General features: G+C 42.8%; 4 protein-coding genes across 8 annotated transcripts; 2 read left to right on the top strand and 2 right to left on the bottom strand.

Annotated features, from left to right (window-relative positions):
- Nucleotides 1-6,819: 6,819 nt before the first annotated feature.
- LOC136507979 (uncharacterized) lies at nt 6,820-11,157 on the bottom strand. Its single transcript, XM_066502569.1, has 7 exons — nt 10,813-11,157; nt 8,302-8,439; nt 8,108-8,170; nt 7,917-7,964; nt 7,767-7,826; nt 7,362-7,419; nt 6,820-7,269 (listed from the first exon to the last, which is right to left on the bottom strand). Exons 2-7 carry the CDS (start codon nt 8,425-8,427, stop codon nt 7,181-7,183), a joined length of 444 nt encoding a protein of 147 aa, XP_066358666.1. The 5' UTR covers nt 8,428-8,439; nt 10,813-11,157; the 3' UTR covers nt 6,820-7,180.
- A 228-nt stretch (nt 11,158-11,385) lies between these two features.
- On the bottom strand, nt 11,386-16,693 carry LOC136508745 (putative pentatricopeptide repeat-containing protein At5g43820). Of its 5 annotated transcripts, none has more exons than XM_066503526.1 (6): nt 16,327-16,693; nt 15,398-15,689; nt 12,249-14,306; nt 11,935-12,001; nt 11,779-11,841; nt 11,386-11,671 (listed from the first exon to the last, which is right to left on the bottom strand). In XM_066503526.1, exon 3 carries the CDS (start codon nt 14,048-14,050, stop codon nt 12,440-12,442), a length of 1,611 nt encoding a protein of 536 aa, XP_066359623.1. In that variant the 5' UTR covers nt 14,051-14,306; nt 15,398-15,689; nt 16,327-16,693; the 3' UTR covers nt 11,386-11,671; nt 11,779-11,841; nt 11,935-12,001; nt 12,249-12,439. The 5 variants fall into 5 exon arrangements, with proteins under 5 accessions (XP_066359623.1, XP_066359622.1, XP_066359621.1 ...); XM_066503525.1 differs by having other exon boundaries at nt 11,935-11,972; XM_066503524.1 differs by having other exon boundaries at nt 11,779-12,001.
- Nucleotides 16,694-16,840: 147 nt separating this feature from the next.
- LOC136508744 (uncharacterized) lies at nt 16,841-24,342 on the top strand. Its single transcript, XM_066503520.1, has 5 exons — nt 16,841-17,154; nt 18,331-19,477; nt 19,949-20,109; nt 20,649-21,105; nt 23,792-24,342. Exons 2-5 carry the CDS (start codon nt 18,434-18,436, stop codon nt 24,200-24,202), a joined length of 2,073 nt encoding a protein of 690 aa, XP_066359617.1. The 5' UTR covers nt 16,841-17,154; nt 18,331-18,433; the 3' UTR covers nt 24,203-24,342.
- A 129-nt stretch (nt 24,343-24,471) lies between these two features.
- Nucleotides 24,472-26,064, top strand: LOC136508746 (disease resistance protein RGA5-like). The gene is made up of 2 exons (XM_066503527.1): nt 24,472-24,609; nt 24,776-26,064. Exon 2 carries the CDS (start codon nt 24,840-24,842, stop codon nt 25,692-25,694), a length of 855 nt encoding a protein of 284 aa, XP_066359624.1. The 5' UTR covers nt 24,472-24,609; nt 24,776-24,839; the 3' UTR covers nt 25,695-26,064.
- The last annotated feature ends 920 nt before the right edge of the window (nt 26,065-26,984 follow it).

Below are 26,984 nucleotides of genomic sequence, written 5' to 3'. Positions count from 1 at the left end.
CTTCTCTCTCCACGCGTCACTAGATCTGTGCACTCCTCCTCTTCCCTCCCCTCACTTCACCTCGTTGGCGACCCAACATGGCCAACGCCTATGGCACATTCAACGGTGGTGCGCATGGGGGCATGTGCCCCTAAGCGCAAATTTTCTGCCTTCCTAGGAGAAGAGCTTCAATCATTATAGGCTCTTCTCAATATTAATTATTAACTTACTAATTGATCATTAGCATTCTAGGTTCCCGACCACCCAACGGGAGCTGCGACAACGCAAGCTTCTCTACATGGCTCTTTATCTGCTGCTATGGGGTGAGGCAGCTAACCTGAGATTCGTGCAAGCGTGTCTTTGCTACATCTACAATCATGTATGGGTCTTAATGACAACTAAATGGTAATTCAAATATCCACTTGTGACGGTGGGTCCAACCAGGGACTAAATGTCCCCACTATATATCCTGCTTTCACGGTCCCTAGCCTGAGCCATCTTGTTCAATTATTGCTGTTGGTTGTGCATGTATTCTTGCTTAGGTGAGCAAGTTCTTGTTCTCGGCCAGCTAGCTCATCCTTGAGAAGATCTTCAATCCTCCATCCATTCTACTTTCTAATGGTTAGCAACTTCATCTTCTATTTTTTATTATTAATAATGTAGCTCATTTAATGGTTTAGAAATAAATAGAGAAATTTGTGGTATTTTAGATTAGGAATAATAATGGTGGATTTCATTTTTATTTATACACCGATTTCTACGTAACCTTAAACATTTGAATTATTTCTACATTTTTGTTAGCAACATTAGTTCTTGACGAGAGTTAATATATGTTTCTTGACCCATTTTATATATGTTTCTCTAATATATTGCATGGTATTTATATGAGGTTATATATATATTTGGAAGCTTTTTCAGTTTTTTTAGGTATGATGAACGGTGGCGGACTTCCCCTGCCACGGGAACCAGGTTTCCACCCTAGGCGCTCTGCCATTCGTGCCACCGTCAAATAGGGTCGTTCTGCAGCTCCAGATCCATCTATACATGAAATATTTTCACCATCTAAGTTTTGCATGTTAATATGATTCTTGCATATATATACATTCATTCATAATATGATTATTGCATATGTCACAGACTGTATTCCCTATCGAGTGGCTAGAATCAGCACTATACTTGCTCGGGGTGTGGGACATCCTCGTGCAAACTGACAACTGAGGTCTGACTATGAAGTTAGTGAGTTATGGACCTGTAATATTGCCTTTGACATCTTTATTAGGTATCGACAAGAGCAGCACACATACATCATGCAGAGGAGACGACAATCGCCGAACCGCAGAGGCATCGAATTCAATACCGTGCTGCACTGTTTACTAGACAATTGAGCGAACTGGCTATCAAGTGCCTGATTACTAGTACTTCAAGATATAAGCTTTACGTGAGCATAATCTGGACGTGGCACAAGTAAGCGAAAGGATGACAAGATTCAACCATATGGATATGGTAAGTCATGTATAATATATCGGAGTCAAGTTTATTTATTCTTATTATTATATAAGCGCTTCCCTGATATTTTTTTATTTCTCTGCTTGCAGATTTTGCTCAATGATTTTACCTATGCTGCATGTGGCTTGCAGGCCATTCTAGAGCAAGTTATTCGGTGACTAGGGTACACCTAGGACTACGATGGATACCTGGGCCCGTATACCACACATGGACACCAGTTTTGCCTGAAAATTACTCAGAACTTGACCATCAATAGTCTGGCAGTAGGTTATATCTATGAGCGATCATGTCCTCGGCGTTGTCAGGCAAGAGAGAGTGCTTTAATGCTGGGCGTTCAATTACATATACAATGACCACGGTTACAATCCGAGGCATAACAAGGATAGAGTTGCGGCTGGTTTGCAAGGTTTATGTGTTAATTAGAATTATTCGTATGGTTATGTTTAATTAGGTTTATTTGTATGGTTATGTTTAATTAGGTTTGTATGACTTATGTTTATTTCTTATGCATTTCGGTGCCGCATGCGTCTCAAACTTTTTCTCACGCTTTTACATGCCACAAGTTAAGGAAACACTAAGTTTCCAAAATTCATATCAAAATTTATATATAGAATATATAAAAAATCATATATACAATATATCAAAATTCATATCACTAAGTTCAATATCACTGAATTCATATATACAACATATCAAAAATCATATACTCTATACAATATATCAAAATTCATATCACTAAATTCAAACTTTTGATCATGCTTCTACATGCCACAAGTTAAGGAAACACTAAGGTTCGGATTTTTTCAGAGTTGGTTTGCTATCTGCTACAATTTAAATGAATTTTTTGCATGACGGTACAAACTAATTGGAGGTCGAACTGAGGTTACCCCCTAAAAGTTAGCACTATTGAGAAAGTTAGCTTAGAGCTAGTATCTAGCTTATACCATTTCATTTACTCTAAAACTAGAAAACCGGGTGAGGAGTGGGTACGGTGGTGTTACCGTGTGAAAACCATGGCGGAGGGGGGGGGGGGGGCGTCCAGATGTATAGCGAACGCGAATTACATGCGCAAATTTGTGAGTTGAAAAAGAGATTTACTTAGTGTTTATTTTATTTAGCGAGTTTGTACAAAAATGTTGGAGACTTGTTTTTTTTTAAAAAAAAGGAATAGATTAGGGGACTTGTTTAAAAAACTCTTGAAGGTGCTCTTATCTCTGTTAGCTGATGAATCACATCTTGATTGCGCTCTAGACAGTGTGTTTGTACAATAAAAGCATACAGTCGGTGCCTACCTAGGCACCGAGTCAATAATTCAGGAACATGGAGAAGATAAGTACATATAGACCACGCAACGCAGTCTTTGCTGACAATTACCATTGCACGGTATATAATATACTAGACATCGTCGTTCCATCATTCATGTCAATTTCAGTAATCACCGAATCCACGGCGAGCAATGCAATGGCTTGGGCTGGCCGCCCAAACTCTGTTCACTCTACAGTATTCTTGACACAGCCAGCGTTACTCTATCTTGACAGGCAGCCATTTTCAGCACTGACGGAGACACACAGCAAAAGAGCGATGCTCACCAATCACCATCGATGTATCCTTTTGGAACCAGCTTATTAGTCGTCTACCAATGATCAAGTGTGTCGTAAGCCTTGGAAATTTGTGCTAACTAGTAGTAGTTACAGCAAGCTTCTCTTGGGCCTTATTTACAGTTGCAGCTGATTAGTCGTTAGGAGTAGCTTTCATGTCAATTTTTGCAGACTATATGTATGCTACCTGAGCTTATTAGCTAGGTGCTTGTCTGCTTTCAGGTCTTGAATTCTTGGCAGCCTGCCTGGTGTATGGTGTGGTGCACCTGCTAGCTGCAAGATTTTCTTGTTGTGTCATCTGCATATAGGTGGCATGCACATTGCAAGATGATAGGAATTGGATGGACCTCGCCATCTGCCATGGTGCCGTGCCTCCCCATCCCAAATTAAATCAATTTCTACACTTGTCCTAAGTCAAATTATTTTAAGCTTTGACTAAATTTATAGAAAAAACACTAATATTTAGACAGAAAATTAATACCATCCAATATACCAATAAAATATATTTTCATAATATATTGTTTAATTGGTGTCATAGATGTGTTATATCTTTCTTATAAAGTTACTCAAATTTAAAGATAGTTTAATTTAACTTAAGGTGATCCTAGGAATTAATTTATTTTGAGACGGAGGGAGTACTAGTTACTACTACCTCTGCCTCCAAAAATATGTTTTTCCCCTAGTTCAAACTTCAAATTTAATGAAATTTTAGTTTCAACAAACTGAGGTATATACTCTTGTATGATCTAGTTACATACTTACACGCATATATTTCTCGATGTAATTGAACCGTATAGAGCTAATAGAGCTGACGGTTCAATCGGTTGGACACACGACAAACCGTAGAGCAAGACCTCTGACATAGCGAAAGTAACATGCCCTCTAGTAACCAAAACTAACCAAGATAGGGTTCTAGATAAATTGTGTTAGGGGACACAAGAAGATCAAAACACCGTGAGAACATGTAAATGTACAAACATAGTAACGTGTAGCCTACACCAAAATGACTATATATATAAACGCATCCGTTGACTTTCATTAGCTAGTGGCTAGTGCCGACGTGCCAAATCAATCTTTTGCTTTTTGACGTGTACTGCGAGATGGTGTCATCCCTGCTTTCCCTGCACGTATGGCGGATTATTATTATTTAATCGTTTGCGCAGGATTCGTGTCGTTCCTCTACTAGCTCCTGCAGAGATATATATTTGTGCTGAGGCATGCTTAATTCCTGCGCGTAATACGTGTAGTATGAGTATGTAGTAGTATAAAAATGCATGGCGGCAAAGCAAGATTTGCCGTCTTGTCGGGTAACAAGCTAGCTAGCTATTAATAAGTGATCGACCTGTAGGTGACGACTTCGACAATATATATAAAATGATCCATATATCAACAAGCAGATCCAAATCCAACTACGCACTCTACTGCACGCCACATAATCTGTCTGTGTATTTATATGCATGTGCCACGTGGTGTGTGTGCAGACGTGCAATGCATACTTTAACTTGTGCGTATCTATCTGCTACACGTAGTACATATATTTGGATGCGTCAGCAATGGAAGCAGCTGATATTTTTGGCGCCAGGACAGGGGGCATCATATATATATGTATTGTTATATTATATTCTAGATCATGTGACAGATCAGCGCACTTAGTAGGTAAGCAAACAGCAACGTCAGATTCTAAACTAGATAGTATATACTCCAGTTGCATCGTCCATCCTATATGCACACGCTGATCGACTGAACAATATTCTTTAATATGGACGGTTTCCCACCTTTGGATTTCTATTTTTATTGCATCTCATATGAAAGCTACTCGTACATAATTTTCATTTTTAAACTCTTCTTGATACTTATCCACATGAGTTAGTGTGTGACAACTTTTTTCCCTCGAGAAACCGTATAATAACCACATATGCTCACACACACGCGGCCTATAAACACATCGTACTGCATATATATTTAACTTAATATATTCTTCGTCTAGAGACAGAGCAACGTAACTTTTGGTCAAATATTTTTTACAACAACTCATTCAGTAACTTAGGACTTGTTTGTTAGTTGTCGTAGTTTGTCCATCCCTAACCTTCAGCAAATTATGTGTGTCACAAAAAAGTGCGGCAAGCAAAATTCAAGACGCACTTGGTTTGGTATGAAAATAAGTCGATCTCTATAACATGTGTGCCAGAGTGTGCTAAGAAAGTGTGATACGACATAGTTGTAGCAGTGAAGCCAAATAACTGTCGAAAATACTGTGACATGATTAATCTTTGGTGTGGCAAGTGTGTCCTTAGTTTTGAAGTATTAAAAACTGGTTCATTTCAGATTTTTCTTTCACGCTGCTGAGTCCATCCGCGTAAAAATGAAACAGCACACAGCAGGGACATCAGCAGGGGTGCGCTCCGGCACGAATACCGGTACGTATACGTACGTGGTTGGGCAGTGTCTACCCTGGTACGTACGTCGTGTTCGTGTTCGTGCAGACACACAGAGAGTACGTGCAATTCATCAACACGCGCACGATCCGGGGCAATGCAAACTACGGTGCTGCAAGCATGACTCATATGACTGCACAAGTTAAATTCTAGTGCCGTACTATCTCTGTGCATGCAAGTGAAAAGTCGTTTATTTCGAATTAATATCGAGAGTGATTCCTCACTTGTTAATTAACGTACGCCGTTGATAATGAATATCGTATTAGTTTGCTTCATTTTAGAAGCAACCACCTAACTGCACGTACATTCCACTACACGCCCACACATCTTATCCAAACAATGCCGTCAATGGCCCTTTGGAACGTAAGAATTTCATAAGAATTGTAGAGGAATTTTACAGAAATCAGTTTATTTTCACAGAAAAAACATAGGAACGGAAAAAATCACTTAAGTATGTGCACTCACCCATGAACATGCGCAAACACATCTTACCTGAACAATAACATGAAATTCTAAAATAAATCTAAATAATACGAGCGCCTGCGTAAGTTGAGGACTTAATTCAGATGGACAGGTTTCACTAAGCTTAGTTCGCACCCGTACGTATATTCAGCACAATCACAGTCACAGCATGACTGCGCTACCTCTTTGACAGTATATCGATCTGTTTATGCACACGCAACATGTCTGTCTACCTATCCACCGGACATTTTTCATTTTAGTTACCCAGGAAATTTGAAACTGACGTCCACATATATGAACAAGCTGCAGTGTCTCACATGCATGCTTACATGAAAAATGGCTGCCCCAATTAATAAGCTCGTTTTCATTATCTTGTACAGTTGTGTTTGTTGTACACAATCATGTCACTGTGCACTCTTGGCATGGCAGCATCAACCCTTTCTCCGCGGTTCCTGTCTCCATTGATGGCTACATATACTACACATATATGCTGATGCCTAGCTACATGGTTGCTACATGTACACATATACTCCTTTTGGGTTCTTGGCGCCTTCTTGCATTTCTAGCTTCATGAGAAAACAAGATCCTCCAAGCAAACGCTGTTGTTGGGCAGATATATATACAGAATTGAGGGTCACTGTTATCTTTCAGGCCACCCATTCTGTGCTTAGGTAGGCAGCACAGGAAATCTAAACAAAATATGCATACATGTAGGAGCTCAGGGGCGCAGAAGCTCATATGCAGAGACCACCACCACCAGTACCACAGCCAAACAGGCGAATAACATAGCGTACCGTTGCAGCACAACGTGCAAATAAAGCCATTGCGATGCGTCCAGCTGACATCAGAACAAGTCTTTATTATTATTTATTATTATAGCAACTTCTTCAGCTCAATGGGAGTTTCAAGTTTCGACCATCGAATTTGCGCGTGTTTGCATACAGGTCCAGGTACAGCAATGTAAACATCGCCAGCGTCATTTGTTTCAGGCGTCACAAGGACACCAACAGCCCAGTGTAGCGGATACTACATATACCACAACTCACATCCGGTTCAGTCTGCACATCTCAACCTCACCCTCAACGGGATTGTTGGACCGAGTCCACACTACTTATTATCAAGGCAAAAAGTTTTTAATGTGCGTGCGGCAAATGGCATCTTCTGTATAAAAGGAGTACAGCAGCTAAGCTGGGCATATGCTTATTCTTTGTTCTTGTCCTCGACGGGTTCTCCTTGCTGGCTGGGCTCTCCTTGCGGGACCAGATCCTCAGGAGACAAGTTCAAAGTCTCTGCGAGGGGAAAAAAAAAAGGAATCATATGTGGTACATAGGAAATATAAATGCCAAAAGATTACTGACTAGCTAGTAGAAGAAAGGAGTACCATCACTGTCCGCAGATGCATAAGAAGTTCGACGGGCACGGGCATTCTGTTGAGTAGGCTGAGAGCAGAATTGATGGGGAAACATTCAAGTCAATAAATTATAATTAACTTGGCATGATATAGCAATGCAATTAGGACGCATAATTACTATATATGGGACTTGCTACGGGGTTATGATGTGGTCTCAAGCTTATATAAGTATAAGGTATCAAATAATAGACTAAACGTATCAATATACTGCCTCACATATCAACTTTGATGAAGTCAATATGCTACAAGACAATTATATGGATCTGGAACTATCTTACAAATAAAAAAGCCTGGGATTTTCAATTTTTTTCAACCATGTGTCCCACATTGAACTGAATAGACTATCATGCATCTTATGTGGGTAGAAGTTGCTACCTGAAGCTTTGGTCGAAGTGCTTCAAGAGGACCTTTAGGCTTGTTGGGAACACCACCTTGCTGAAAGAGCAAGACACGAGAACATATATCACATTTCTCTGAATAATTAATATCAAGTTCAATTAAACATTTAGGGTAAAAATATATTACCTTTCCTAGAGCCCAATCAGCAGAATCAAAGTAAGCTCGTTCATGGTCCTGATAAGATGTTTCAATTTAAGATCATATTAGTATAGTGAAAAAAATGTAAATATGCTCTACACCTATTTATATATGAGAAAACATAACACAGTTTAAGTAGCCAGAGAAAAGCAGTGACATCATAAGGCAATGTTATTGACCTTAGATATAAGTGGAGTCTTTCTGGGCAATATTCCTCCATACTTTTTCTTAATTACCGCCTCCTGCAAAAACACATAAGTAGCAGTGAGCCAGTTAGAAGGCAAACAATACAAGTACATGAAACAAAGGCTATGTGAATACTACAAATACACACAACAGACAAGAGGGAAATGGTGATGCCAAAAGACAGTACTTCCTCTTGTCGTGAGGGCATCCCACCCACTTCATTCTGGTCTTGAACTTCTTCCACCTTTTTATCTGAAACATCTCCTTCAACACTCACTTGGGCAGGTGCATCATCAGATGCCATCCCAGACATAGGAAACTTGAGCTGCAAGAGAATGAGTTCAACTTCATGATTAATTCATATTCATGAATCAAGATGGTGATCGGCATAATTTATGATGTACAACAGGTAACAGATGCACATATGTGAGACAAATAATTCCAGATTACCACGTGCTCATATTTTCTTTTTAAAAAAATAATACGTTTAGTTTCCTTTATGGCATAGCATGAGAGCATCACCATAAACTAAACAAGGGGTCTAATGACAACTCTGTACACCAACATTGATTTTCCATCCAAAACTTGGTTATGAGAATGCATTCAAAATTTCAATAAACCTGCCTTCAACAGAAGATTAATAGAAGAGCAATGTCTGAGCAAGTGAATGGCACCACAGAAATGAGGACTGCAAACATACTTGCTATCAACAACAATCTCAGCCCTAAAGATCCCCAGTCAGATATGTTTCATAAGGTTAAGTCATGTTGTTAACAGAAAGTTACGAGCAGGTCATTAGACAAGACAACAACAAACACTAGTTTTAACCAATACCAAATAAACTGGAGATTATCTACTGTTCCTATCTACAAGACAGTCCAGAAAATATGTTTGATCTATCCTTTTCTTTGTTAGTCACCATAAAACTTTGTTGTTCTGCATAACTTCCAGTAGCCAAATGAACCAAGCAAATTATGTTCAGAAACACACTTAGCCAAAGCTGGTTTGAGAAAAAAGCATTCACTGAGACCACCTTTCAGAATAATTTTAGGAGTGACACATTTATTGTTTGGAACTTATCAATTAACATTACTTTCTTACCAAAACTGGCATCAGATTTTGTGCTAGAAAGAGACGGAAAAGTATATGTGCTAGGGATTTGCTGGCAACTCCTCTATAACAAGACTTCAGCAGCTGGCAGACCAATTTATGTATCAAAATATGCAGGCTCATGTTACCAGATTGTTTGGTTTGAAATATTAAATGCAGAAACTAAGTCAAAAGCATTTGACAGTGCAAATGCAAAAATAAAATTCTCAACAGATCAAGTGCTAAAGAAATGGTTAGGTCATCCATTTCTTTAAAGCATCCATGCTTTACTACATTGTCATTACAAAGGCCGAAAGGGAATGCAATCTTTTTCCTGTGTCCTTTAACTTAACAATATCTTGTCATAGTTCAGCACATGAGATTATCAGTGAGGAAACATCTTTCTTTTTTCTCAAATTCAGCAAACATGTCTCCTATCGCAGGATTGAATTCGCTGTCTATGAGCATCGATACAAATATGCGTCTCATCATTAGCACCAATACATGCATATGGTATTTTCTCCCAAAACATAGTACATGGACACATTTTACTAATTTTCTGGGAAAAAAAAGTAATAACGCGCATCAATTGTAACATCAGGAACAATATATTAGCTTGCGATTATGCTGTTTCGCTGTATCCTAAGGCCTAAGCTGTCATTCCTATGAGCCAAGGGCCAAGCAGCATTTCAGCTGCTCCACAGTGCCACTTTTCCGGCCAGCACTTGCACTATCAGCACCGCAATACTTGCCCTCTGCACTTTGAATAGGTGACAAGTGATAGGTCTTGGATGGCAAAACAAACTTCCATAACAGGGCCTGTTTGGGGGAGCTGGTGCTTTTGCAAAAGCTACTGGTCCAAAAAGCTCACTTGGTGGTCCGAGAAGCTATTGATCTGAGAAGCTAGCCTGTTTGGCAACCCATTTTTTCTGATACCCAGCTAGCTAGTGGCTTGTATACTAAACCTGAAGGGTGGAATGCATGAAATACCCTCTGTGGGTAATGAATGGCTGATCGATCGTGCCCGAGTTTGGTTAATGGTGATTATTTTGTTTGACAGCTTCAAATTTCATAATGAAATGTAGGATTAAGACATTGCAATTACTCCTCTAATTAGGAATGTTTCGCTGCGTTTACCAAGCAATTACACAAAAGGACATCCTCGACATGACATGTGTTTATCGTGCAATATACAAAAGACCTACTTGAAGCTAACATGTGTGTTCATCAGTCACATACAGAATAATAGTTAGTTCATTATCAAGGGGTTCGGACCCTGAAACATCCCATCCTTAAAGCACTATCACTATCGACAAAGAGCACGACACATGTGCGCTGTCCTTGAACAAATTCCATCAATAATAAGCAAACAGCTAGCATGCCATTTCCGCTGCCCTTGAACATATTTGACTATAAACAAAGAACACATGGAATTTGCTATTCATCAACTCAACATGTCCACCACACTAAATTAATTCCAAATCTCGCGCATCTTCATTCCCGTGCCAGCATCTCACAGGTGTATAAATCGAAACAAGGCAATTTTTCCTTTCCCGATCTGGAATTCGTCTACAGCCGGAGAAGTGGCGGGAGGCAGCACCGATCTTACCGTGCGGAGGACGGGACGCGGCGGAGGAGCGACGGGGAGCCGAAGGCGCGGGAGCGCGGTGGATTCGGGGCTGTGATGGTCTCCTGCTGCAGAATGGGGAGGAGGCGGATGGGGAAGCCCGGAACGGGCGCGGGGAGGAGCGGGCGGCGTCGATCCGGAGCTCGGCAAGGAAGGGAGGGTGCCGGAGCAGCTGGGAGGCGCGGCGTGGGCGCGTGGCCGTCGACCGGGCGGCGCACCCGTTCGAAGGCAGGCGAGAGACGGACGGGGACGGGTAGGGAGGAAGAGGAACGGGGAACGCGGGGCAGCCGGCAAGGATGCCGACTTGCCGAGGGAGGGTTGCGTGCGGGGCGCGGGGGTATTTGAGGAATGGCAGAAGCGGGTAATTTCGTTGGCTCGCAAGGCCATATCTATACTCTCAATCTGATTTAGTACTAATTTATTTAAATTTGATCTAATGACGAGATTAGTATTATTGTTGGAGAAAATTAGTATTATTGTTGGCCATATCTATACTCTCAGTCTGATTTAGCAGTTAAATTTGTTTTTTTAGGAGAAAATTAGTATTATTGTTGGACTTGCTCATTTTTTTTCAGAGAGCACTGACTTTATTTATTCAGTAGGATAAGAATTACAAACTCCATTCGGAGTCTCCAAAAGGCAAATATGTCTACCTATTGACAAATTTATAGAGCTTCTAGCTAATATATGAGCGTCGACATTTGACTTCTGTCCCTCAAAGATGAAATCCGCTCTAGTGAAACTCCTCCTTCTAACATTTATCTCCCGGACAATTGGTCTGTACGTGCCGAACCGCTCGCCCAGTAAACTCCTCACCGCATTGGCACAATTGCTCGCAACTCTGAAATAGTGCAAATTAATCATGTTATTTTTTTTTTTATCAAAGCAGAGAATGACCACACTTGACACTAGCTATATTCAATATTCATCAAAACATGTCGAGCGTACCAGTCAGGAATAGAAAGGTCAGGTCGTCTATGCAGCAGGCTGGTGAAAACGAAAAATCCCATCCTGTGACAGCCACAAAGGCGAAGCACATGCCATCCATGAGCTTTCTCTCTTGAATACTAGTGCAGCATAATATTCTCTCGTGCTTATGCTTACAAAGTGTCCACATAGAAGACTACATTGAGCATCATCACCTGCAAGAAGATGTGTAGGCATTATATTGCTGCCAATTGACGCAGAGAGAGATGGATTAGTTATATCAATAGTACTCACAAAAAAATGATAGCAATAGCATGAGGAAGGAAATCAGCGAGCTAAGACAAAAAGGGTAGAAACATGTGTGTATTGCTAGTATCTGTCGTTGTACTAATATTAAATGTGATTTGCCACATGCCAAGTACCAGCAAGGGTACGGGGACAAAGGATTACAACACTCATACATACATAAAATCGTAGTTACAGATACATACCAGCTGTCATTTTGACCTTCAAGTGCTGCAGCTCACATCCTCCATCGCCGTTCTGCTCAACTTGAATTGCTAGGCCACTTGATGTTGCTTGCAGGACAACCTGGGCGCATGTAAACAGCGTTCCTCAATGTGGAGTTGTGAACTCTGCAGCTCTTCTGTTGGTTTACCATCCGCACACAAACTGATTATGCTCAGGAATGCCAACCATTAGCACGACAATAATTGCGTGAATTAGTAAGTGCACGTGCATGTTTGACTTTCTTGAACAAATTATGTGCGGTCTCAACTTTGTCCATCTCCAACAGCTTGTTGTTCAGTTTGCTGTAAACAACTCTCCCAAGACAGAAGCCATTCCTAAGTGATTCCTCCACCACAGACACAGCAGCATCAACCTTACCCACATTGCAGAGCCCATTTACAATAAACTCGTAAATCTCCTTATCAGGTTGATATCCACACTCCTGCATCTCTTCCCAAATGTCCAAAACAATTCCACTCTTCCCAAATTTAGCGAGCCTTTCTAGCAAAAGCTTATAAGCTTTCAAGGATATTACACAACCAGCTTTCCTACTCTTTTTGTAAATCATCAAAGCAGCGTGAGGCGGTCCAAATGTACACAATGGATTGATAAATGATGTTATCATCCCGGTATTTAGCACAACTCCTTGGGCCAACATGTCATCAAACATGTGGAGTGCATCAGCTACCCTGCGGCCTCTCAAAAAGGCTTTAATCATCTTGGAGTATGTGTTGATGTTTGGGGGACAATTCTTTTCCAACATATCCTTGTAATACTTGATGCAACTGTCCAAATCCCCAACGGAAATAAAATTGAAAATAAGTGCATTGTAGGCCATCGTAGTTGGACCATATCTCCCATGTACCATATTCTTAAACTCTCTGAGTGCGTCCTCAGTCTGCCCGGCTCTACCCAATCCCTCAATTAGATGGCAATGTGAAACCTCATTTGGAACCAGCCCATCCTCCTGCATCTTTGTCCAAACCTCCTGCAATTTATCAACACTCCCAAACCTCGCCCAGCCACCCATGACATCATTGTACACATCGCTATCAAGACCAAGCAACTCCTTACGAGCAGCCTGCAAGAGCGAGCTAGCAAGACCAACATGTGACCTCCGGCAAAGACACCTGATGAGGACAGTAAATGCCTCCTTTCTGTGGCAGGCTTTCCCAATCCCAAATCCAAATTGGTCGGTACTGAGCACCTCAACAGCCCTACTGACATGCCTGGCGGCAACTAGGCTATCAATGATGACCTCCAGCGTGGTCAGGTCTGGAAAGATGTTGTTTCTGCGCATGATCTGAAGGGCGTCATCCAGAAAATCAAAGAATTTCTTCCTCCCCAATGCCCTGATGACAATGTTGCAGGTGTGGACGGATGGGGGAGGCTTGGAGTTAGTGACCACCCAATCGAAGAAAGTGATGGTGGCGGCACCACTGAGGTCGCCGGCGTTAACGACATTGGCAAGAACATCTGGTGAGAGCGCCATGGTAGCTCCAATGCCTGTGGAGGATAGCGCCTGGTGGAGCGCAGTGCGGCCAGGGGGCTTGCGGAGGAAGACCCCACGGAGGCGATCTGCGGCAGATAGGAGTATGGAGGTAAGCGGTGTATGGGGGTCAGGAGGAGAGTCGGTAGAATGAAGAATAGTAGGGAGTGGAGGTGGATTGGTAATGGTAGGGGAGGGGAGGAAGCGGAGGGAGGAGATGACCATGTCCTCAGCTGAGGCTGAGGTAGAGTAGCTGCGGCAACTTTGGAGGAAGAGGAGGCGCCGGGCCGCCATCCGTTTGCCTCCTTGGCAACCCCTTCCTGCTCACGGAGACAATCCTGGTTGGAGCTAGGAAAGAAACCACCACGGGCAGCAGTGGCCGTGGCTGTGAATGGCAGAGGCTTGGGAGAGACGATGCGGAGATGGAATGGCAGAGGGCTTAGGAGAGACGATGCGAAGATGGAATGGCAAGAGAAGCAGAGCTTGTGAACCGTGGGTCAAACACCAACGCAGGCGGCAGTACCCATGCCCATCCTTGAGGCCATCCCACCTGACATGCAGCAACAGATGTTTGGAATTAGTCAAAACATAAAGGTTTAGAGCTTGCAGAAAGGTTTCTCATGCTAACCAAAGATGAGAATTCATTTTGATCTAATCAACTGCAACTGATGATTCTCCATTCTCCATTCTCACATGAATGAGTAATTCCAGCGGATTATTCAATAAGCACAGAAGCTGCTAAACAGATACAATATTATAGACCTTGCTCCGCAAGAGAATCTTCATACCCTAAAAACTGACATCCAATTTTACCAAAGCAGCATCCAATGGGAAATGATTGGTGAAGGCAAGTTCTTCACAGGAAATGTGGTTTTGTTAAATTGATGCTGAAGGCCGAGAGCAAGAAGCACTCACTCACGACTGCAAACTACTGAAAGCGGCACTCACTTGAACATGATTAGATCAACTCTCCACAAAACACATAACTCCATTCCCCTGCTTCCCATGTTCTCACTCTGAACAGAAATTAGAGCTGCTACTTAACACATATGTTTCTCATTTGTTCCAGAAACAAATATATGTTTTTAAATTACAAAGGACTTGAATCTTCAAAAACTTTTAGCTAGCTAGCTAGATCTTTTAATCCTACCAACCCGTGATGAGTGACCTTCCTTTTCCGGAATCATAGAAATTGCACTGTAAGATCAGTGAGAAAAACTGACAATGAAAATTTCTTTAAAGAAACAAAGCTAGCTTCTTAAGAACAGTTTTGCAAGACTTGCATGATTTACCAGCATGGGCTCAAGATACTACTGCATTTTTTGCACCTGCAAGCCTGCAACTTTGATGAGCACAATGCAGTGCACCAACCTTTGAACAGATAGATCTGTTCCACCTTATGTTTCAGCTACTTGTACTAGCGCAAGATATAAGCTATCACTATTTCACTATCCAAGACAAATTTCAGTAGCCAAATACGATTTTTTTTTTTTGTTTTGAAAGAGATGCTTGACTGAAACAATTGAGAATTTGAGATCACAACCGCCACATCTAATCGAACCTCGCTATCTGCATGTCTCGTCCAAATGAATCGCTCACTCGCGAAGGGGAGGAAAAGAAACAGAGGATGTGGATGTGTACCTCTTGGTGAGCCGTGGGGAGGGGAAGAGGGGGTCCTTCTTCTCCAAGTCGAAGGGCCTGGAGCAGAGTGCAGCTTCATGGACACCAGAGGGAATGCTGGAGCGCCAGGGGCAACAGAATGGGGATCCTCGTCACTGCTAGTCCTATGTTTAACGCATCCACGGCTCTCCTTTGCTTTATTCATTGCAGGCGGCGGCTCCATGGAGATCTCACTGCTCCGCTCCTCATCGGCGGTGGAGGGGATGCAATGGCGGATCAAGGATTTAAATCCAGGGCATGTCTAACCAAAAATCTAATATGCAGCACAATATAATCAAAAACAAAATCCAATAGACAGTTCGATACAAGTATAGAATTCTTTAAACGATTTTAGTATACAAGTAAAAAATAACCCAAAACAAATCTAAAAGGTCTCATAATTCGTTAAATTCAACAAATAAGTTAGCAACGTGCAAAACATGACAATATAAATTGTTCGGATATAAGAAAAGGTCTTAAGTAATAAGTCTAGGGCTTTTGCTTTACGTGCATCATTTTTAGCCAATGAGATATGCTATCTTCAACAATCTCAACATTTCTTGTCACTCTCGAGACCCAAACCGTAAAGGGGGAAAATTGGCCAACTGCTTTTCAAAAACTTTTTACTCTCTTCCTATCATCGCACTGATGATACAAATTTGGTGAGTTTTATTCGCTGGATAATCACTGTCACCACACGCATCAAGAAAAAACATGAAACTTAGTTGCATCCTGCGTCTCTACTAAAATCACAGAATATTTAGTTGAAAGAGACGGGTCTAACAAATGCTCCTACTTTTTCTTCCCTGAGCACACTAGCGCAAGTTCCTATAGGATACCAGAAACTCTTCTACGTGGCATTCATATGCTGCATCACAAATCCATATATTTCATGATAGCCAATGACTCACCAGAGATGCAGAGCAGCAGTCGGCACTTAGCAGAGGCAAAAGCAGGAGGAGCAGATGCAGGGCACTACACTAGAGCAGCGGCGGCGGCCGGTGGGCACTTGGGGAGGGGCAGGGGAGCTCGAAGCCCGACCACGGTGCCGCTGGGCTGGAGGATGGGGGCGGGCGGTCCAGCGGCCTAGCGGAGTCCAGCCCTGGCGGCACCGCAGCGCGGCGGCGACGGCGCTCAGACGCTCAGCTGGACGGCGTCGGGGTCAGGACAGACGGGGCGGCATCGGCTTCTCATCTGGCAGCGTTACGGCGGATCCGTTGGGCAGCTTATGCGCAGAAGCCGGCGTCCGTTCGTCTGGGTCGCCGTGCCCGCGCGGCCGCCGGCCGACAAGGGGGTCGGGCGTCGGGAGGTACTACTGGCGAATCGACAAGGGCACAGCCGAGCGATAAGCGAGGCCCAACACGGCCTTATCGATTGTGAACCAGGCTGCCATTGGGCCTGGCTTTGACGGGGCCGGAGGAGAAAGTTCGTTTCCTGGGGAGCCCGGTCGCTGTGAGCATCCGTGGCCCATTGTGATCTCGCCGTCTCCCTCAGCTCTCTCTCACTGGCTCACCGCACGAGCCCCGTCCCCCGATGGCGAACAGCGGGGTGAGGAATGGGGTGGGGCACATGATGAGCTCGAAGCTGGACCGGGAGAGCGCCAGCGCCACGCCCAAGGCGGCCGCTGGGAAGCTGCGCCTCGCCTCGGCGGCAGCGGCAGCGTTCGGCGGGCGGCCCGTACCGACGGACCAGCTCGGGGCCGCTCCCCGCGGCGGGCGGCCTCGCGTCGTCGGATGGAGGTGGGTTGGTGTGGCTCGCTCTTCGTCTGGTCTGGCTCCGGTCGTGCGGAGTGGGATCCGGATTTGGGTTTGGGTTTGGTTCTGCGGGGTTTGGGTGGGTTTGTGGATTCGGAGCTGCATTTGGTCATTCGGATAACTTGCCCTGCCTCGCTGCTGCTGCAATTGACTATTAGCCTATTAGGATTTATTAGATTTTCTTTTCATGAGTCGGTCTATCCAACAATCAGGTATTTTATGCAGTTTTAATATATGATTTTTTTTTTACACCATAGAATTAAGATCCAACAACCTCCATCTTTTTTCTACCTCCAGACAATCACAAGATCATAGATCCATATATCACAAGAAACAATTTTTTTTCTATGCAAAGATAAAAGAGGATAAATCGTGTGGGGTCGAGGGGCCACGACCGCAGCAGACGCGACGCTGCAGACTGACGGACCAAGACGCGACCGCAGCAGACACGACGCAGTAGACTGATGGACCATGGCTGCCCACAGTTGAAAAGAGAGAGGGAGAGGGAGAGGGAGAGGGAGAGAGAAAATCCATGTGTTTTTTTTTATGTTAAAACATATGTGTTGTATAGCATTTCTATTCATAAAAGGACGAAACTAGTCATTGCTAAGCACTAAGATTCTTGCACTATCTAAAGCAGATTAAGGCCATATACTACGAACTACATCACACATCTTTGAAGACTTTAGCATCAGCCAGCACTTTGATTAAAGGTTGCATATAGTTAAGATTGAAGACAGGAAATTAAGAAAAAAAAGCTATATATGACGATAGTACAATATAATCAACCAAATCAGAATAATTGACATGTTTAGCTAACCCATAATGACAGTCCATAATTGTTGCACTTCACCTGTTCCACCGTGATGACAGTTCATAACTAAAACCTACATACACGCCTAATCTGATTTATGAGGCGTGTTGGCATCTACACGTGAGAGGTAATTTGAATTATAAGTGGATAGTTCACGCTTCCTCACTAGCAACTTAAGCGCGTAGGTGCAGCCCTTAATAATCGTGTAATTCAGACACATCACGTGATCCAATCTAGCCTACTGACTAAACTAACGAAGTAAACTGGGCTAGTGGGCTACATTAACTTATTGTTACAACTTGAGCAAGCCCTGACAATATGCAGATGAAAATTGCTCGATCTTGCAGCTTGGTTCCTTATATTGAATCCAAGGCTGGCTTCTGCACCAGCACCAAAGTCAGCAGCATCACCTCCCATACACAGAAGCACATCAGAGAGGGGAGCTAAGCCATGGAGACCACGGTGCTGAGCTTGGGCAAGTCCGTGCTGGATGGAGCGCTTGGCTATGCCAAATCCGCTGTGGCGGAGGAGGTCGCCTTGCAGCTCGGCGTCCAGCGCGACCATGTTTTCATCAGGGAAGAGCTTGAGATGATGCGTGCTTTCCTGAGGGCTGCACACGACGAGCGGCGAGAAGACCACCAGGTGCTCATGACCTGGGTGAAGCAAGTACGTGATGTGGCCTACGACGCCGAGGATTGCCTCCAAGACTGTTCCATTCATCTCAAGAAGCCATCGTGGTGGCGTCGCCCAAGCACACTGCGGGAGCGCCACCGCAACGCCAAGAAGATGAAGGAGCTGAGAGCCAGGGTCGAGGACGTGAGCCAGAGAAACCTGCGCTACCAACTCATCAATAGTGCCGGCTCTAAGTCTGGAGACGGTGCTGAGGTATCTGGTGCAGCAGCAATGTCAGGCATGGAGGAAGCACTGTGGCAGCAGAACAAGTCCAAAGCGGATCTCATTCGACTGATCAACAAGAAGGATGAGGACCTTAGAGTGATCGGTGTATGGGGAACAAGTGATGTTCTCGGGGAGAAATCCATCATCGAGAGAGCATACAATGGCCTCAAAAGGGACAGGAAGTTCCAGTACCACGCCTGGATCAGTATGGTGCGTCCTCTCAATACAACAGCGATTCTTCTAGATATTGTGATGCAGTTTGCTGTAGATTCTCTCAAGGAAGAAACAAAGAAACATGCCTCAGATCCTGAAGTTCAAGACCTGCGCAGGTTGTGGGTGGCCAAGGAAGATGATTTGGCTGAAGAGTTCAGGAAGTTCTTGAATGAGAAGAGTTACCTGATTGTGGTTAATGACCTATCCACTATGGATGAGTGGGACCAGATCAGAACATGTTTCCCGACTAACAAGAAAGGAAGTCGACTCCTGGTGTGCACGGAGCATGTAAAAGTTGCAAGCTTGTGTGTGGAGCCATCGACTATGCTACCAGAGCACAAGCAATTGTTCCCTGATAAAGACCTCTATGCTTTCTATGACAAGGTAATATTCAGAACCCTAAAATAATCTCGTTTTGATCTAGTTCAGCTTCTCACATAACTAAATATAAATGTAATGAACTTAATTTTTTTATAATGTAATGAACTTAGTATCTACATGCCTGATTGGTTGATGGCCGAAATTTGGTTGCCAAAATTTGAGCAAGCGAAGATTTTGACAGCCATTTGGTTTGCTACCAAAATTTGCCAACATCTCACAATTGGCACGCCAAATCTATGGCAAATATTTTTGCCCAAGTTTAGCAACTTTTTCTAGTCAAATCTTGGCATGGTAAATTTTGGTAGCTAAGCAAGCAGGCCCTACCTACCAACCTTCTTGTATGGTTGAAGAAAGAAATTTACATGGAATAGAAAATTATTACATAAACATTTCCAATATTTTTTTTAAAAAAATAACCTAAACATTGCCTTGTGAAATAGAAAGCAGCACCTAACTTGTGTGTTTGTACTTTAGGGTTCACAAGATATAACATGTTCAGTGGATCCGGGGCCTAGCTCAACCATAGACACTCTTGATGACAGTAACTCTGGGAATGGAAAGTATCTCACTCACATGGAGACAAATGTAACTGCTTTTAAGGAATCTAAGCTCATCGGGCGACAGAATGAAAAGTCGCTGTCGATGTTTTACCACCGATAGCCTGCCACGGGGGTACCCGGGGCAGTATGTTCGGGCTTCGGCGTATGCCGAACTCGATGGTTTACGCAAGAGACAGCCGATTTATCCTGGTTCAGGCCCTCGATCGTAGATCGAGTAATAACCTTACGTCCAGTCGGCCTTAGCCTTTGCGTTGGATTGATTATGATCTGCTCTGTTCTCTCTTTTGACAGGAGCGTTGCCCTCCTTTATATAGTCAGGAGGCCAAAGTCCTAGTCGGTTTACAATGAGATTTCCTAGTAGGATTACTTGATAGTTCTACTACTAAGATTTACATGGGAAGAATCCTAGTTGAACTGCTCTGTTCTCTCTTTTGACAGGAGCGTTGCCCTCCTTTATATAGTCAGGAGGCCAGAGTCCTAGTCGGTTTACAATGATATTTCCTAGTAGGATTACTTGATAGTTCTACTACTAAGATTTACATGGGAAGAATCCTAGTTGAACTAGATCTTCTCTCTCCCTTGCGGGGTATCCTGTGGGTCCCGTATTGACAGTCACAAATTCTCAAGTTGATTTCAAGTGAAATTAGCCAAGATTTTGAGGTTATCTCTGTATGGGGAATGGGTGGTCTTGGCAAAACCACACTGGTTAAAGATGTCTATCAGAGCCAAGAGCTCAACGCTATGTTTGACAAGCGTGCTTGTGTCACAGTAAAGCGGCCTTTCAATCCTACAGAAGTTCTCAATAGTTTGGCTGAGCAACTGAGTGGTGAGAAGCAATGGAACCATGACATTTTAGATGGAAAAAAATACTTGATTGTTCTTGATGATTTATTTACCACCAAAGAATGGGATGATATACAGAGTCATTTCCCTAGAATGGTAACAGAAAGCCGGATCATAGTCACCACAAGGTTAAATAAAATTGCTCAGCATTGTTCATTAAAGATGACGCACATTGTGGACCTTAAAGTCCTAGAAGAAAAGGACGCACATGACCTCTTCACAGAGAAGGTATTTTTAGCTTAATTATAATTATTCATATAGAATGGTTGGGAATTGATATTTGTGAATCCTCCGGTTCTTTCTTTCTCTAGTCATTTTTTCAGAAAATAGGTTTTCCCCGCTTTATTTGCATAAAGCGCAAAACATCCAAGATCGTTCCAGCGTATTCTAGGCGTGGTTGCCACCTAGCACACGTCTTTAAACTCCAAAACTTAACTGTTCAGCAGCAGATTATTGCAAACACTAGACTGGACGGCTAACTCAGATGATATCATTTCTTCATCTTGAGGTGAACTTGCAATGTTGAACTCCACCTCCAAGGGTTGAGCAGCCGATCGACCCAAACCTGATGTATCCATCACTCCCCTGGTCTCCTAGCATAACCGTGGAGGCTGTAGTGCTGTTCTTTCCACGCGCTTCGCTATTTCCTCCACCTCCACTTGGATCTCTGACTTGAACAACACGAGCCACCTTCTCAACATTCCAACCACTCTCAGCATCAGCTTCCTTTCTGACTTTCTCCCAACTATGTAGCTCCCTGAAAGCACACGTCATTGCGTAATTTCCGAAGGTACTATAATTAACATAGCAGAGCTAACAGTATTAGTTATAATATGTTTCTTGTTAACTATCCAAAAACTAGACACTGGGTCAAAGTCATCTCATAGTTTGATAACAGCAACTAAGAGATCAAGCTCTGGATTCTCCTTGCCACACAGCAATTAAAGAACAAGTGAGAGATCAATTCTAACACAGAGCAAAAGAGACAAGTTGGATCATCCACATTTCTTCTTTTGGCCAAGTTATCTCTAGTTAATAGCATGTTATTGGTTAAAAGCCAGATTAAAATTTGTACTCTTGGTGCAATTTGAAGCTTCCACATGGTATGTACATAAACAGGGGGTCACACCTCTATGATTAATCACTGTATAAAGAGATTGTACAGAATAGCACCCACTAGAACTAAATTTCCAGATTATATGATCTTCATCCGTGTGGACAAAATTAGGCTATCAACTATTTGTGACTCGAACCACTTGTACATCACATTCGCAGAAACATTTCCCCTGAATGAAAACTTCAGGTTTTCTCCATCCCACGCTTCTGAAATAGTGTGATCCCTTGCTGATTATTTTATCACATACAAGGGTCAGAACTGTTTTGCCAAATTAAACTTGAGTTCCCAAACAAATTATCCTCCCAAAATCTAATCTTTTTCCCATTTCCCACCAACTATTTATGTATACATTGTTATACACTACTTGCTCGAAATGATTTATGTATACATTAAAATAATTAACTAGAAGAAACTAGTTATCTACAAAGAACAATAACAGAAAAGAGAGCAAAATTAACTAAAGGAATCAACAAGCGACAGTCATGGCACATAATCAAAGTACAAAGCATATATTTCTAGAATCGATGGTAACTTTTGTTATTTATTCATTTGTTTCAACCTTTCCCAAACATTTATGTATGCGGAGTGTCCACCAACACATACTGTCGTTATCGACCCTCATTTTATTTTTATACAAAGCATATGACACAACAATTCATTTAATTTTGTAATTTAGACTTCAGACTTTGGACTATTAAGCGTTAGGTGGGATGGTCACTAATGATGTTTCACGCGGAGGACACTCAAGTGATATTGTTTTATTTTCTGTTGGTTCTAGATCGACAGTGATAGAATCATAGTCAATGACTGTAATTCAATCATGTTTAGTTCAATAAATCAGCATGATGCCAGCTATGAACCAGCAGTAATAAACTTTTCTTTGGCTTTTAATTGGTAGTGATCATGGCAGAAACTTCTATATTATAGGGTTACATATGCAAATGTGAAGTCCTTACTAGTTTATGGTGGTTGGTGGGTTTAAAGCAACTAACAGGAATGGTTTTAGTGTAACACATGCACGGCCCTGTAAAACAAGCAAGGCCAATAGCTAAATAGCATAGTTTTTTTAGAAAGAAAAAACCACAAACCTAGCTTGCAAGGACCTATTATTTTCTACTCCATATGCGTACAAGCAACATTTTCTTTCCTCGAACACGTTGGAGAGCTGTGTATCATTATATTAAGAAGAAAAAAGGGTCAACACAACCACAAATAAACAAAAACACCAACACCCACACACACTGCATGCGGCACTCTAATGTTTTGTGATTACAAGGGCGCCTGTTAGGGAAAAAAAATCGACATGCGGGTATGACGGCCCCTTGCATTTTTTAAGAAGAAGGACGATCTTCTCATACAGATCTAGAAAACACCCGAACCCCCGCTCCCATCCTGACGCAGCGGAATCTATTGCCCTGTGAGAACTGGGTCGGGCCGTTCTGCGCTTTGTCTTATGGGGACGAGTGAGGGGATGTTTTTTACCCCCAGCCTGAAATTCGCTCCCACGGGGAGTTGAACTCAGGACCTGAGGCGGTGCCGCCGGAATTCCCTAACCACTTGGGCTAGAGTCCTTTGGCAAGCGCGCCTGTTAGTACAAGCAACTAATTATGCAGTTTACTTATGTAATTATGTTCAGGTATTTTGGGAACAGTTTATCAAGTCTCAATAATACAAGCATTAACCTTTAAGGGCAAAAAAACACATCATACAGTAATTGCTTTAAGGAAAAAATTAGAAATACAAGTATGTATCCCTCAATAATTCTTTTATATGTGATGAAATCTGAATCAATTTCAGGTATTTGGGAAGATTACAAATTTAAATGAGGAATGCCCTGAGTTGCATGAAGAGGCTGAATTGATTATGAAGAAGTGCAAAGGACTTCCCCTTGCAATAGTGACCATAGGTGGCTTCTTGGCGAAGCAATCAAAAACTCCCATGGAGTGGAAAAAATTGAATTCACATATCGGTGCTGAGTTGGAGATGAATGAAGGGCTTAGAAATATTAAAAGTGTCCTCAGTAAGAGCTTTGATGGTTTACCTTACCATCTGAAGCCTTGTTTCTTATATCTGTCTATCTTTCCTGAAGACCAAGATATTAAACGAAACTGCTTGGTGCACCGGTGGATTGCTGAGGGTTACTCAACAGAGGTGCTTGGTAAGTCTGCTGCAGAAATAGCTGAGAGCCACTTTCATGCAACTCATTGACAGGAGCATGATACTACCAAATAAAACGACATATTTCAGCCAAAAAGTAATCAACTATTGCCAAGTCCATGATCTCATGCGTGAAATAAGCATCTCAAAGGCAGCAGAGGAAAATCTTGTATTCAGGCTGGAAGAAGGTTGCAGCTCAAACACAAATGGGACAGCACGCCACCTTACTATAAGTGCTAATTGGAAAGGAGATGAGGCTGATTTCGAGAGCATGGTGGACGTGTCTCGTATACGATCGTTAACGGTGTTTGGAAAATGGAGGCCATTTTTCATTTCTGACAAGATGAGGTTCCTGCGTGTTTTGGACCTGCAAAACACGAGTGGTCTATGCAATCATCACCTTGAGCATATTGGGAAGCTTCTTCACCTCAGATATCTTTCTCTAAGAGGTTGTAGAGGTATCTATCACCTTCCCGACTCTGTTGGTAGCATGAGGCAACTCCAAACACTAGATATTAGATTAACATGGATTGCCATGCTGCCAAAGACCATCGTCAAACTTAAGCAGCTGCAGTATCTTCGCGTTGGTGGCTTAAGAACTGATCGTTTTTATTTCCTTCGTAGACTGAAGAGGAAGTGTGCGGCATTTTGCTCATGTCAGCCTACATATTACTCCTATGATAGTGATATGGAGGAGACCTGGTGTGATAGGTGCACTAAATGCTGGTATGTCGCGATGCCTGGCCTAGCGACGCCTTTTGGAACTGGTACTCCTGTGCCGAGAGGTGCGGGGAATCTGAAGGCCTCGCGCACACTAGGTCGAGTGGACATCGGAAGTGGGAACGCCCAAATAAAGGAAATAAAAAAGCTTACTCAGTTGCGCAAGTTGAAGGTCACCGGTATCAACAAGAAAAATTGTCATGAGTTCTGTTCCGCTCTTGAGGCTCTCAGCTGCCTGGAATCATTGTCAATGTCTTCATCAGGGAATCAAGATGATTTAAGTTGCCTTTCAGATGCTGTATTCTCGTGTCCCAATAACCTCCGTACCCTCATGCTGTCTAGCTATCTGGGCAAAATGCCGGCATGGATCATGCACCTCCGGAACCTCGTGAAGGTGAGGCTAATGTGTACCCATCTAACGGATTCTGATGGCACCATGCAACTCCTTGGCAATCTTCCATCCCTAGCCATCCTATATTTAGGGAGTTACACATTCGATGTTGAGGGACTCTGTCTCGATTTCCTACCGGAGGCATTCCCTTGTCTAGTGGCGCTAGACCTGTGTAGCGCACACAGAAGAGCAGGCCAAGGTGAGATCAAATCTGTGGAGTTCAAACAAGGAACAGCACCTAAGCTTGAGATGCTCGAGTTCAGATATCGTTACGATGTAATAATCAATGATGGGTTGTTTTCTGGGCTAGCATCCCTCCGAAGCCTGAAGAAATTTCAGCTGGGCATCCGCAGTTTCGAAGGCAACGAACCGTTTGTGGAACACGTACGAGCCCAGCTTGCCTTGAATCAAAAGCGGCCCGTTTTGATATAGGGATGATAATTTCTGTAGCGCCACTGCAAAAACTCCAAAATCCTAGCCTTGATTTATCACCAGACTTGTACCCTCTATATATGCAATTTTGTTTGAACAATCTATGCCTCCGTCAATTCTCCATTTCCCTTAGTAATCCTATAGTAGTGAACCGTCCATGTCTGTATCTGAACAATTCTGAATCCCTACGGTTATTGTCATGTCAGTATCCTGAGCACTGAGTGTGTGTGCTGCCTCTGTCCCAACTGCGTTTGGGTGCGCACGAGTTTTCCTTTGTGTGTGTGTGTGATATAACAAATTAATCGGCGAATTTCAGCCTCTGTTGCCTTCGGCTTGGTAATTGTACCTGTACTACAAAGGCTGACACCGTTGGTATGAGGGATGACATTAGTGCATTCTATTGGCACACAATTAGCCTATTCGCTGGTTAGTTTCTAGGTTGATAAGCCCGGCTGGTGCTGGTTTATTATGAGAGAAAAATATTATATTAGATAAGCCCTAGCTGAAACCAACAAGCGAACAAGCTGAATATCTGATACTGTTCTTTATGATGAAATCAGATTGATGCACCTAGCGTGCACAAAAAGTTAGGATTTCTGTGCTTCTTGCCCCTGAGCTTTTCAAGTTTGTTGAATGGGCAACAGTAGTTTCATTTAACAACCACAAAAGCATGCAATTCACTCAGCCTGCTCGGAAATGCTTGCTGCAGCAGCGCTGGCTGCTGCTGCAGTAACCAACACTTGTAGGTACTGAAGAAACCCACCAGCAGCTGCTGCAGCGGCTGGTGTTTTAGATTTAACTAGTAGACATGTTCGTGTGGTGCACGCTGTGACGAGTCTATAAAAAAAATCTTCATATTGCAGGAATAACATGAAAATCAAAATGCTTAGTTTGCTTTTTTAACAATACCAGCTATCAAGATAATAACAAGACTAGGGGCCTGTTAGGATACATTAGTACTTTCTATTTTAGATAATGGCTAAATTATGTAATTTGGTATCTTTGTTTACATGGACTCTTGGAATTGCTCTAATAGCTGCTAATTTTTAGCTAGCTAATCTTAAAAAAAAAATTACTTACCATCCACACCTGGCAGCATGCGGACTTCCAACCAAATTGTGCCGCGTGGAGAGAATTAGGAGCCATCGCACAGTGTTGCTGCATGGTGCTGGTCAGATTAGCAGGTCCACTGGTCAGAATTCGCTCGTACGTACCGTGCCGCATGCGGATGGCCCTCATGCAATTTTTCCTCTAAAATCTTTAGCCGGGGCTGTTTTGGATCACCTACTA

Source organism: Miscanthus floridulus, chromosome 15, assembly GCF_019320115.1.
Source record: "Miscanthus floridulus cultivar M001 chromosome 15, ASM1932011v1, whole genome shotgun sequence".
NCBI classification, from domain to species: domain Eukaryota; kingdom Viridiplantae; phylum Streptophyta; class Magnoliopsida; order Poales; family Poaceae; genus Miscanthus; species Miscanthus floridulus.
This window is presented reverse-complemented; position numbering and strand designations above follow the sequence as displayed.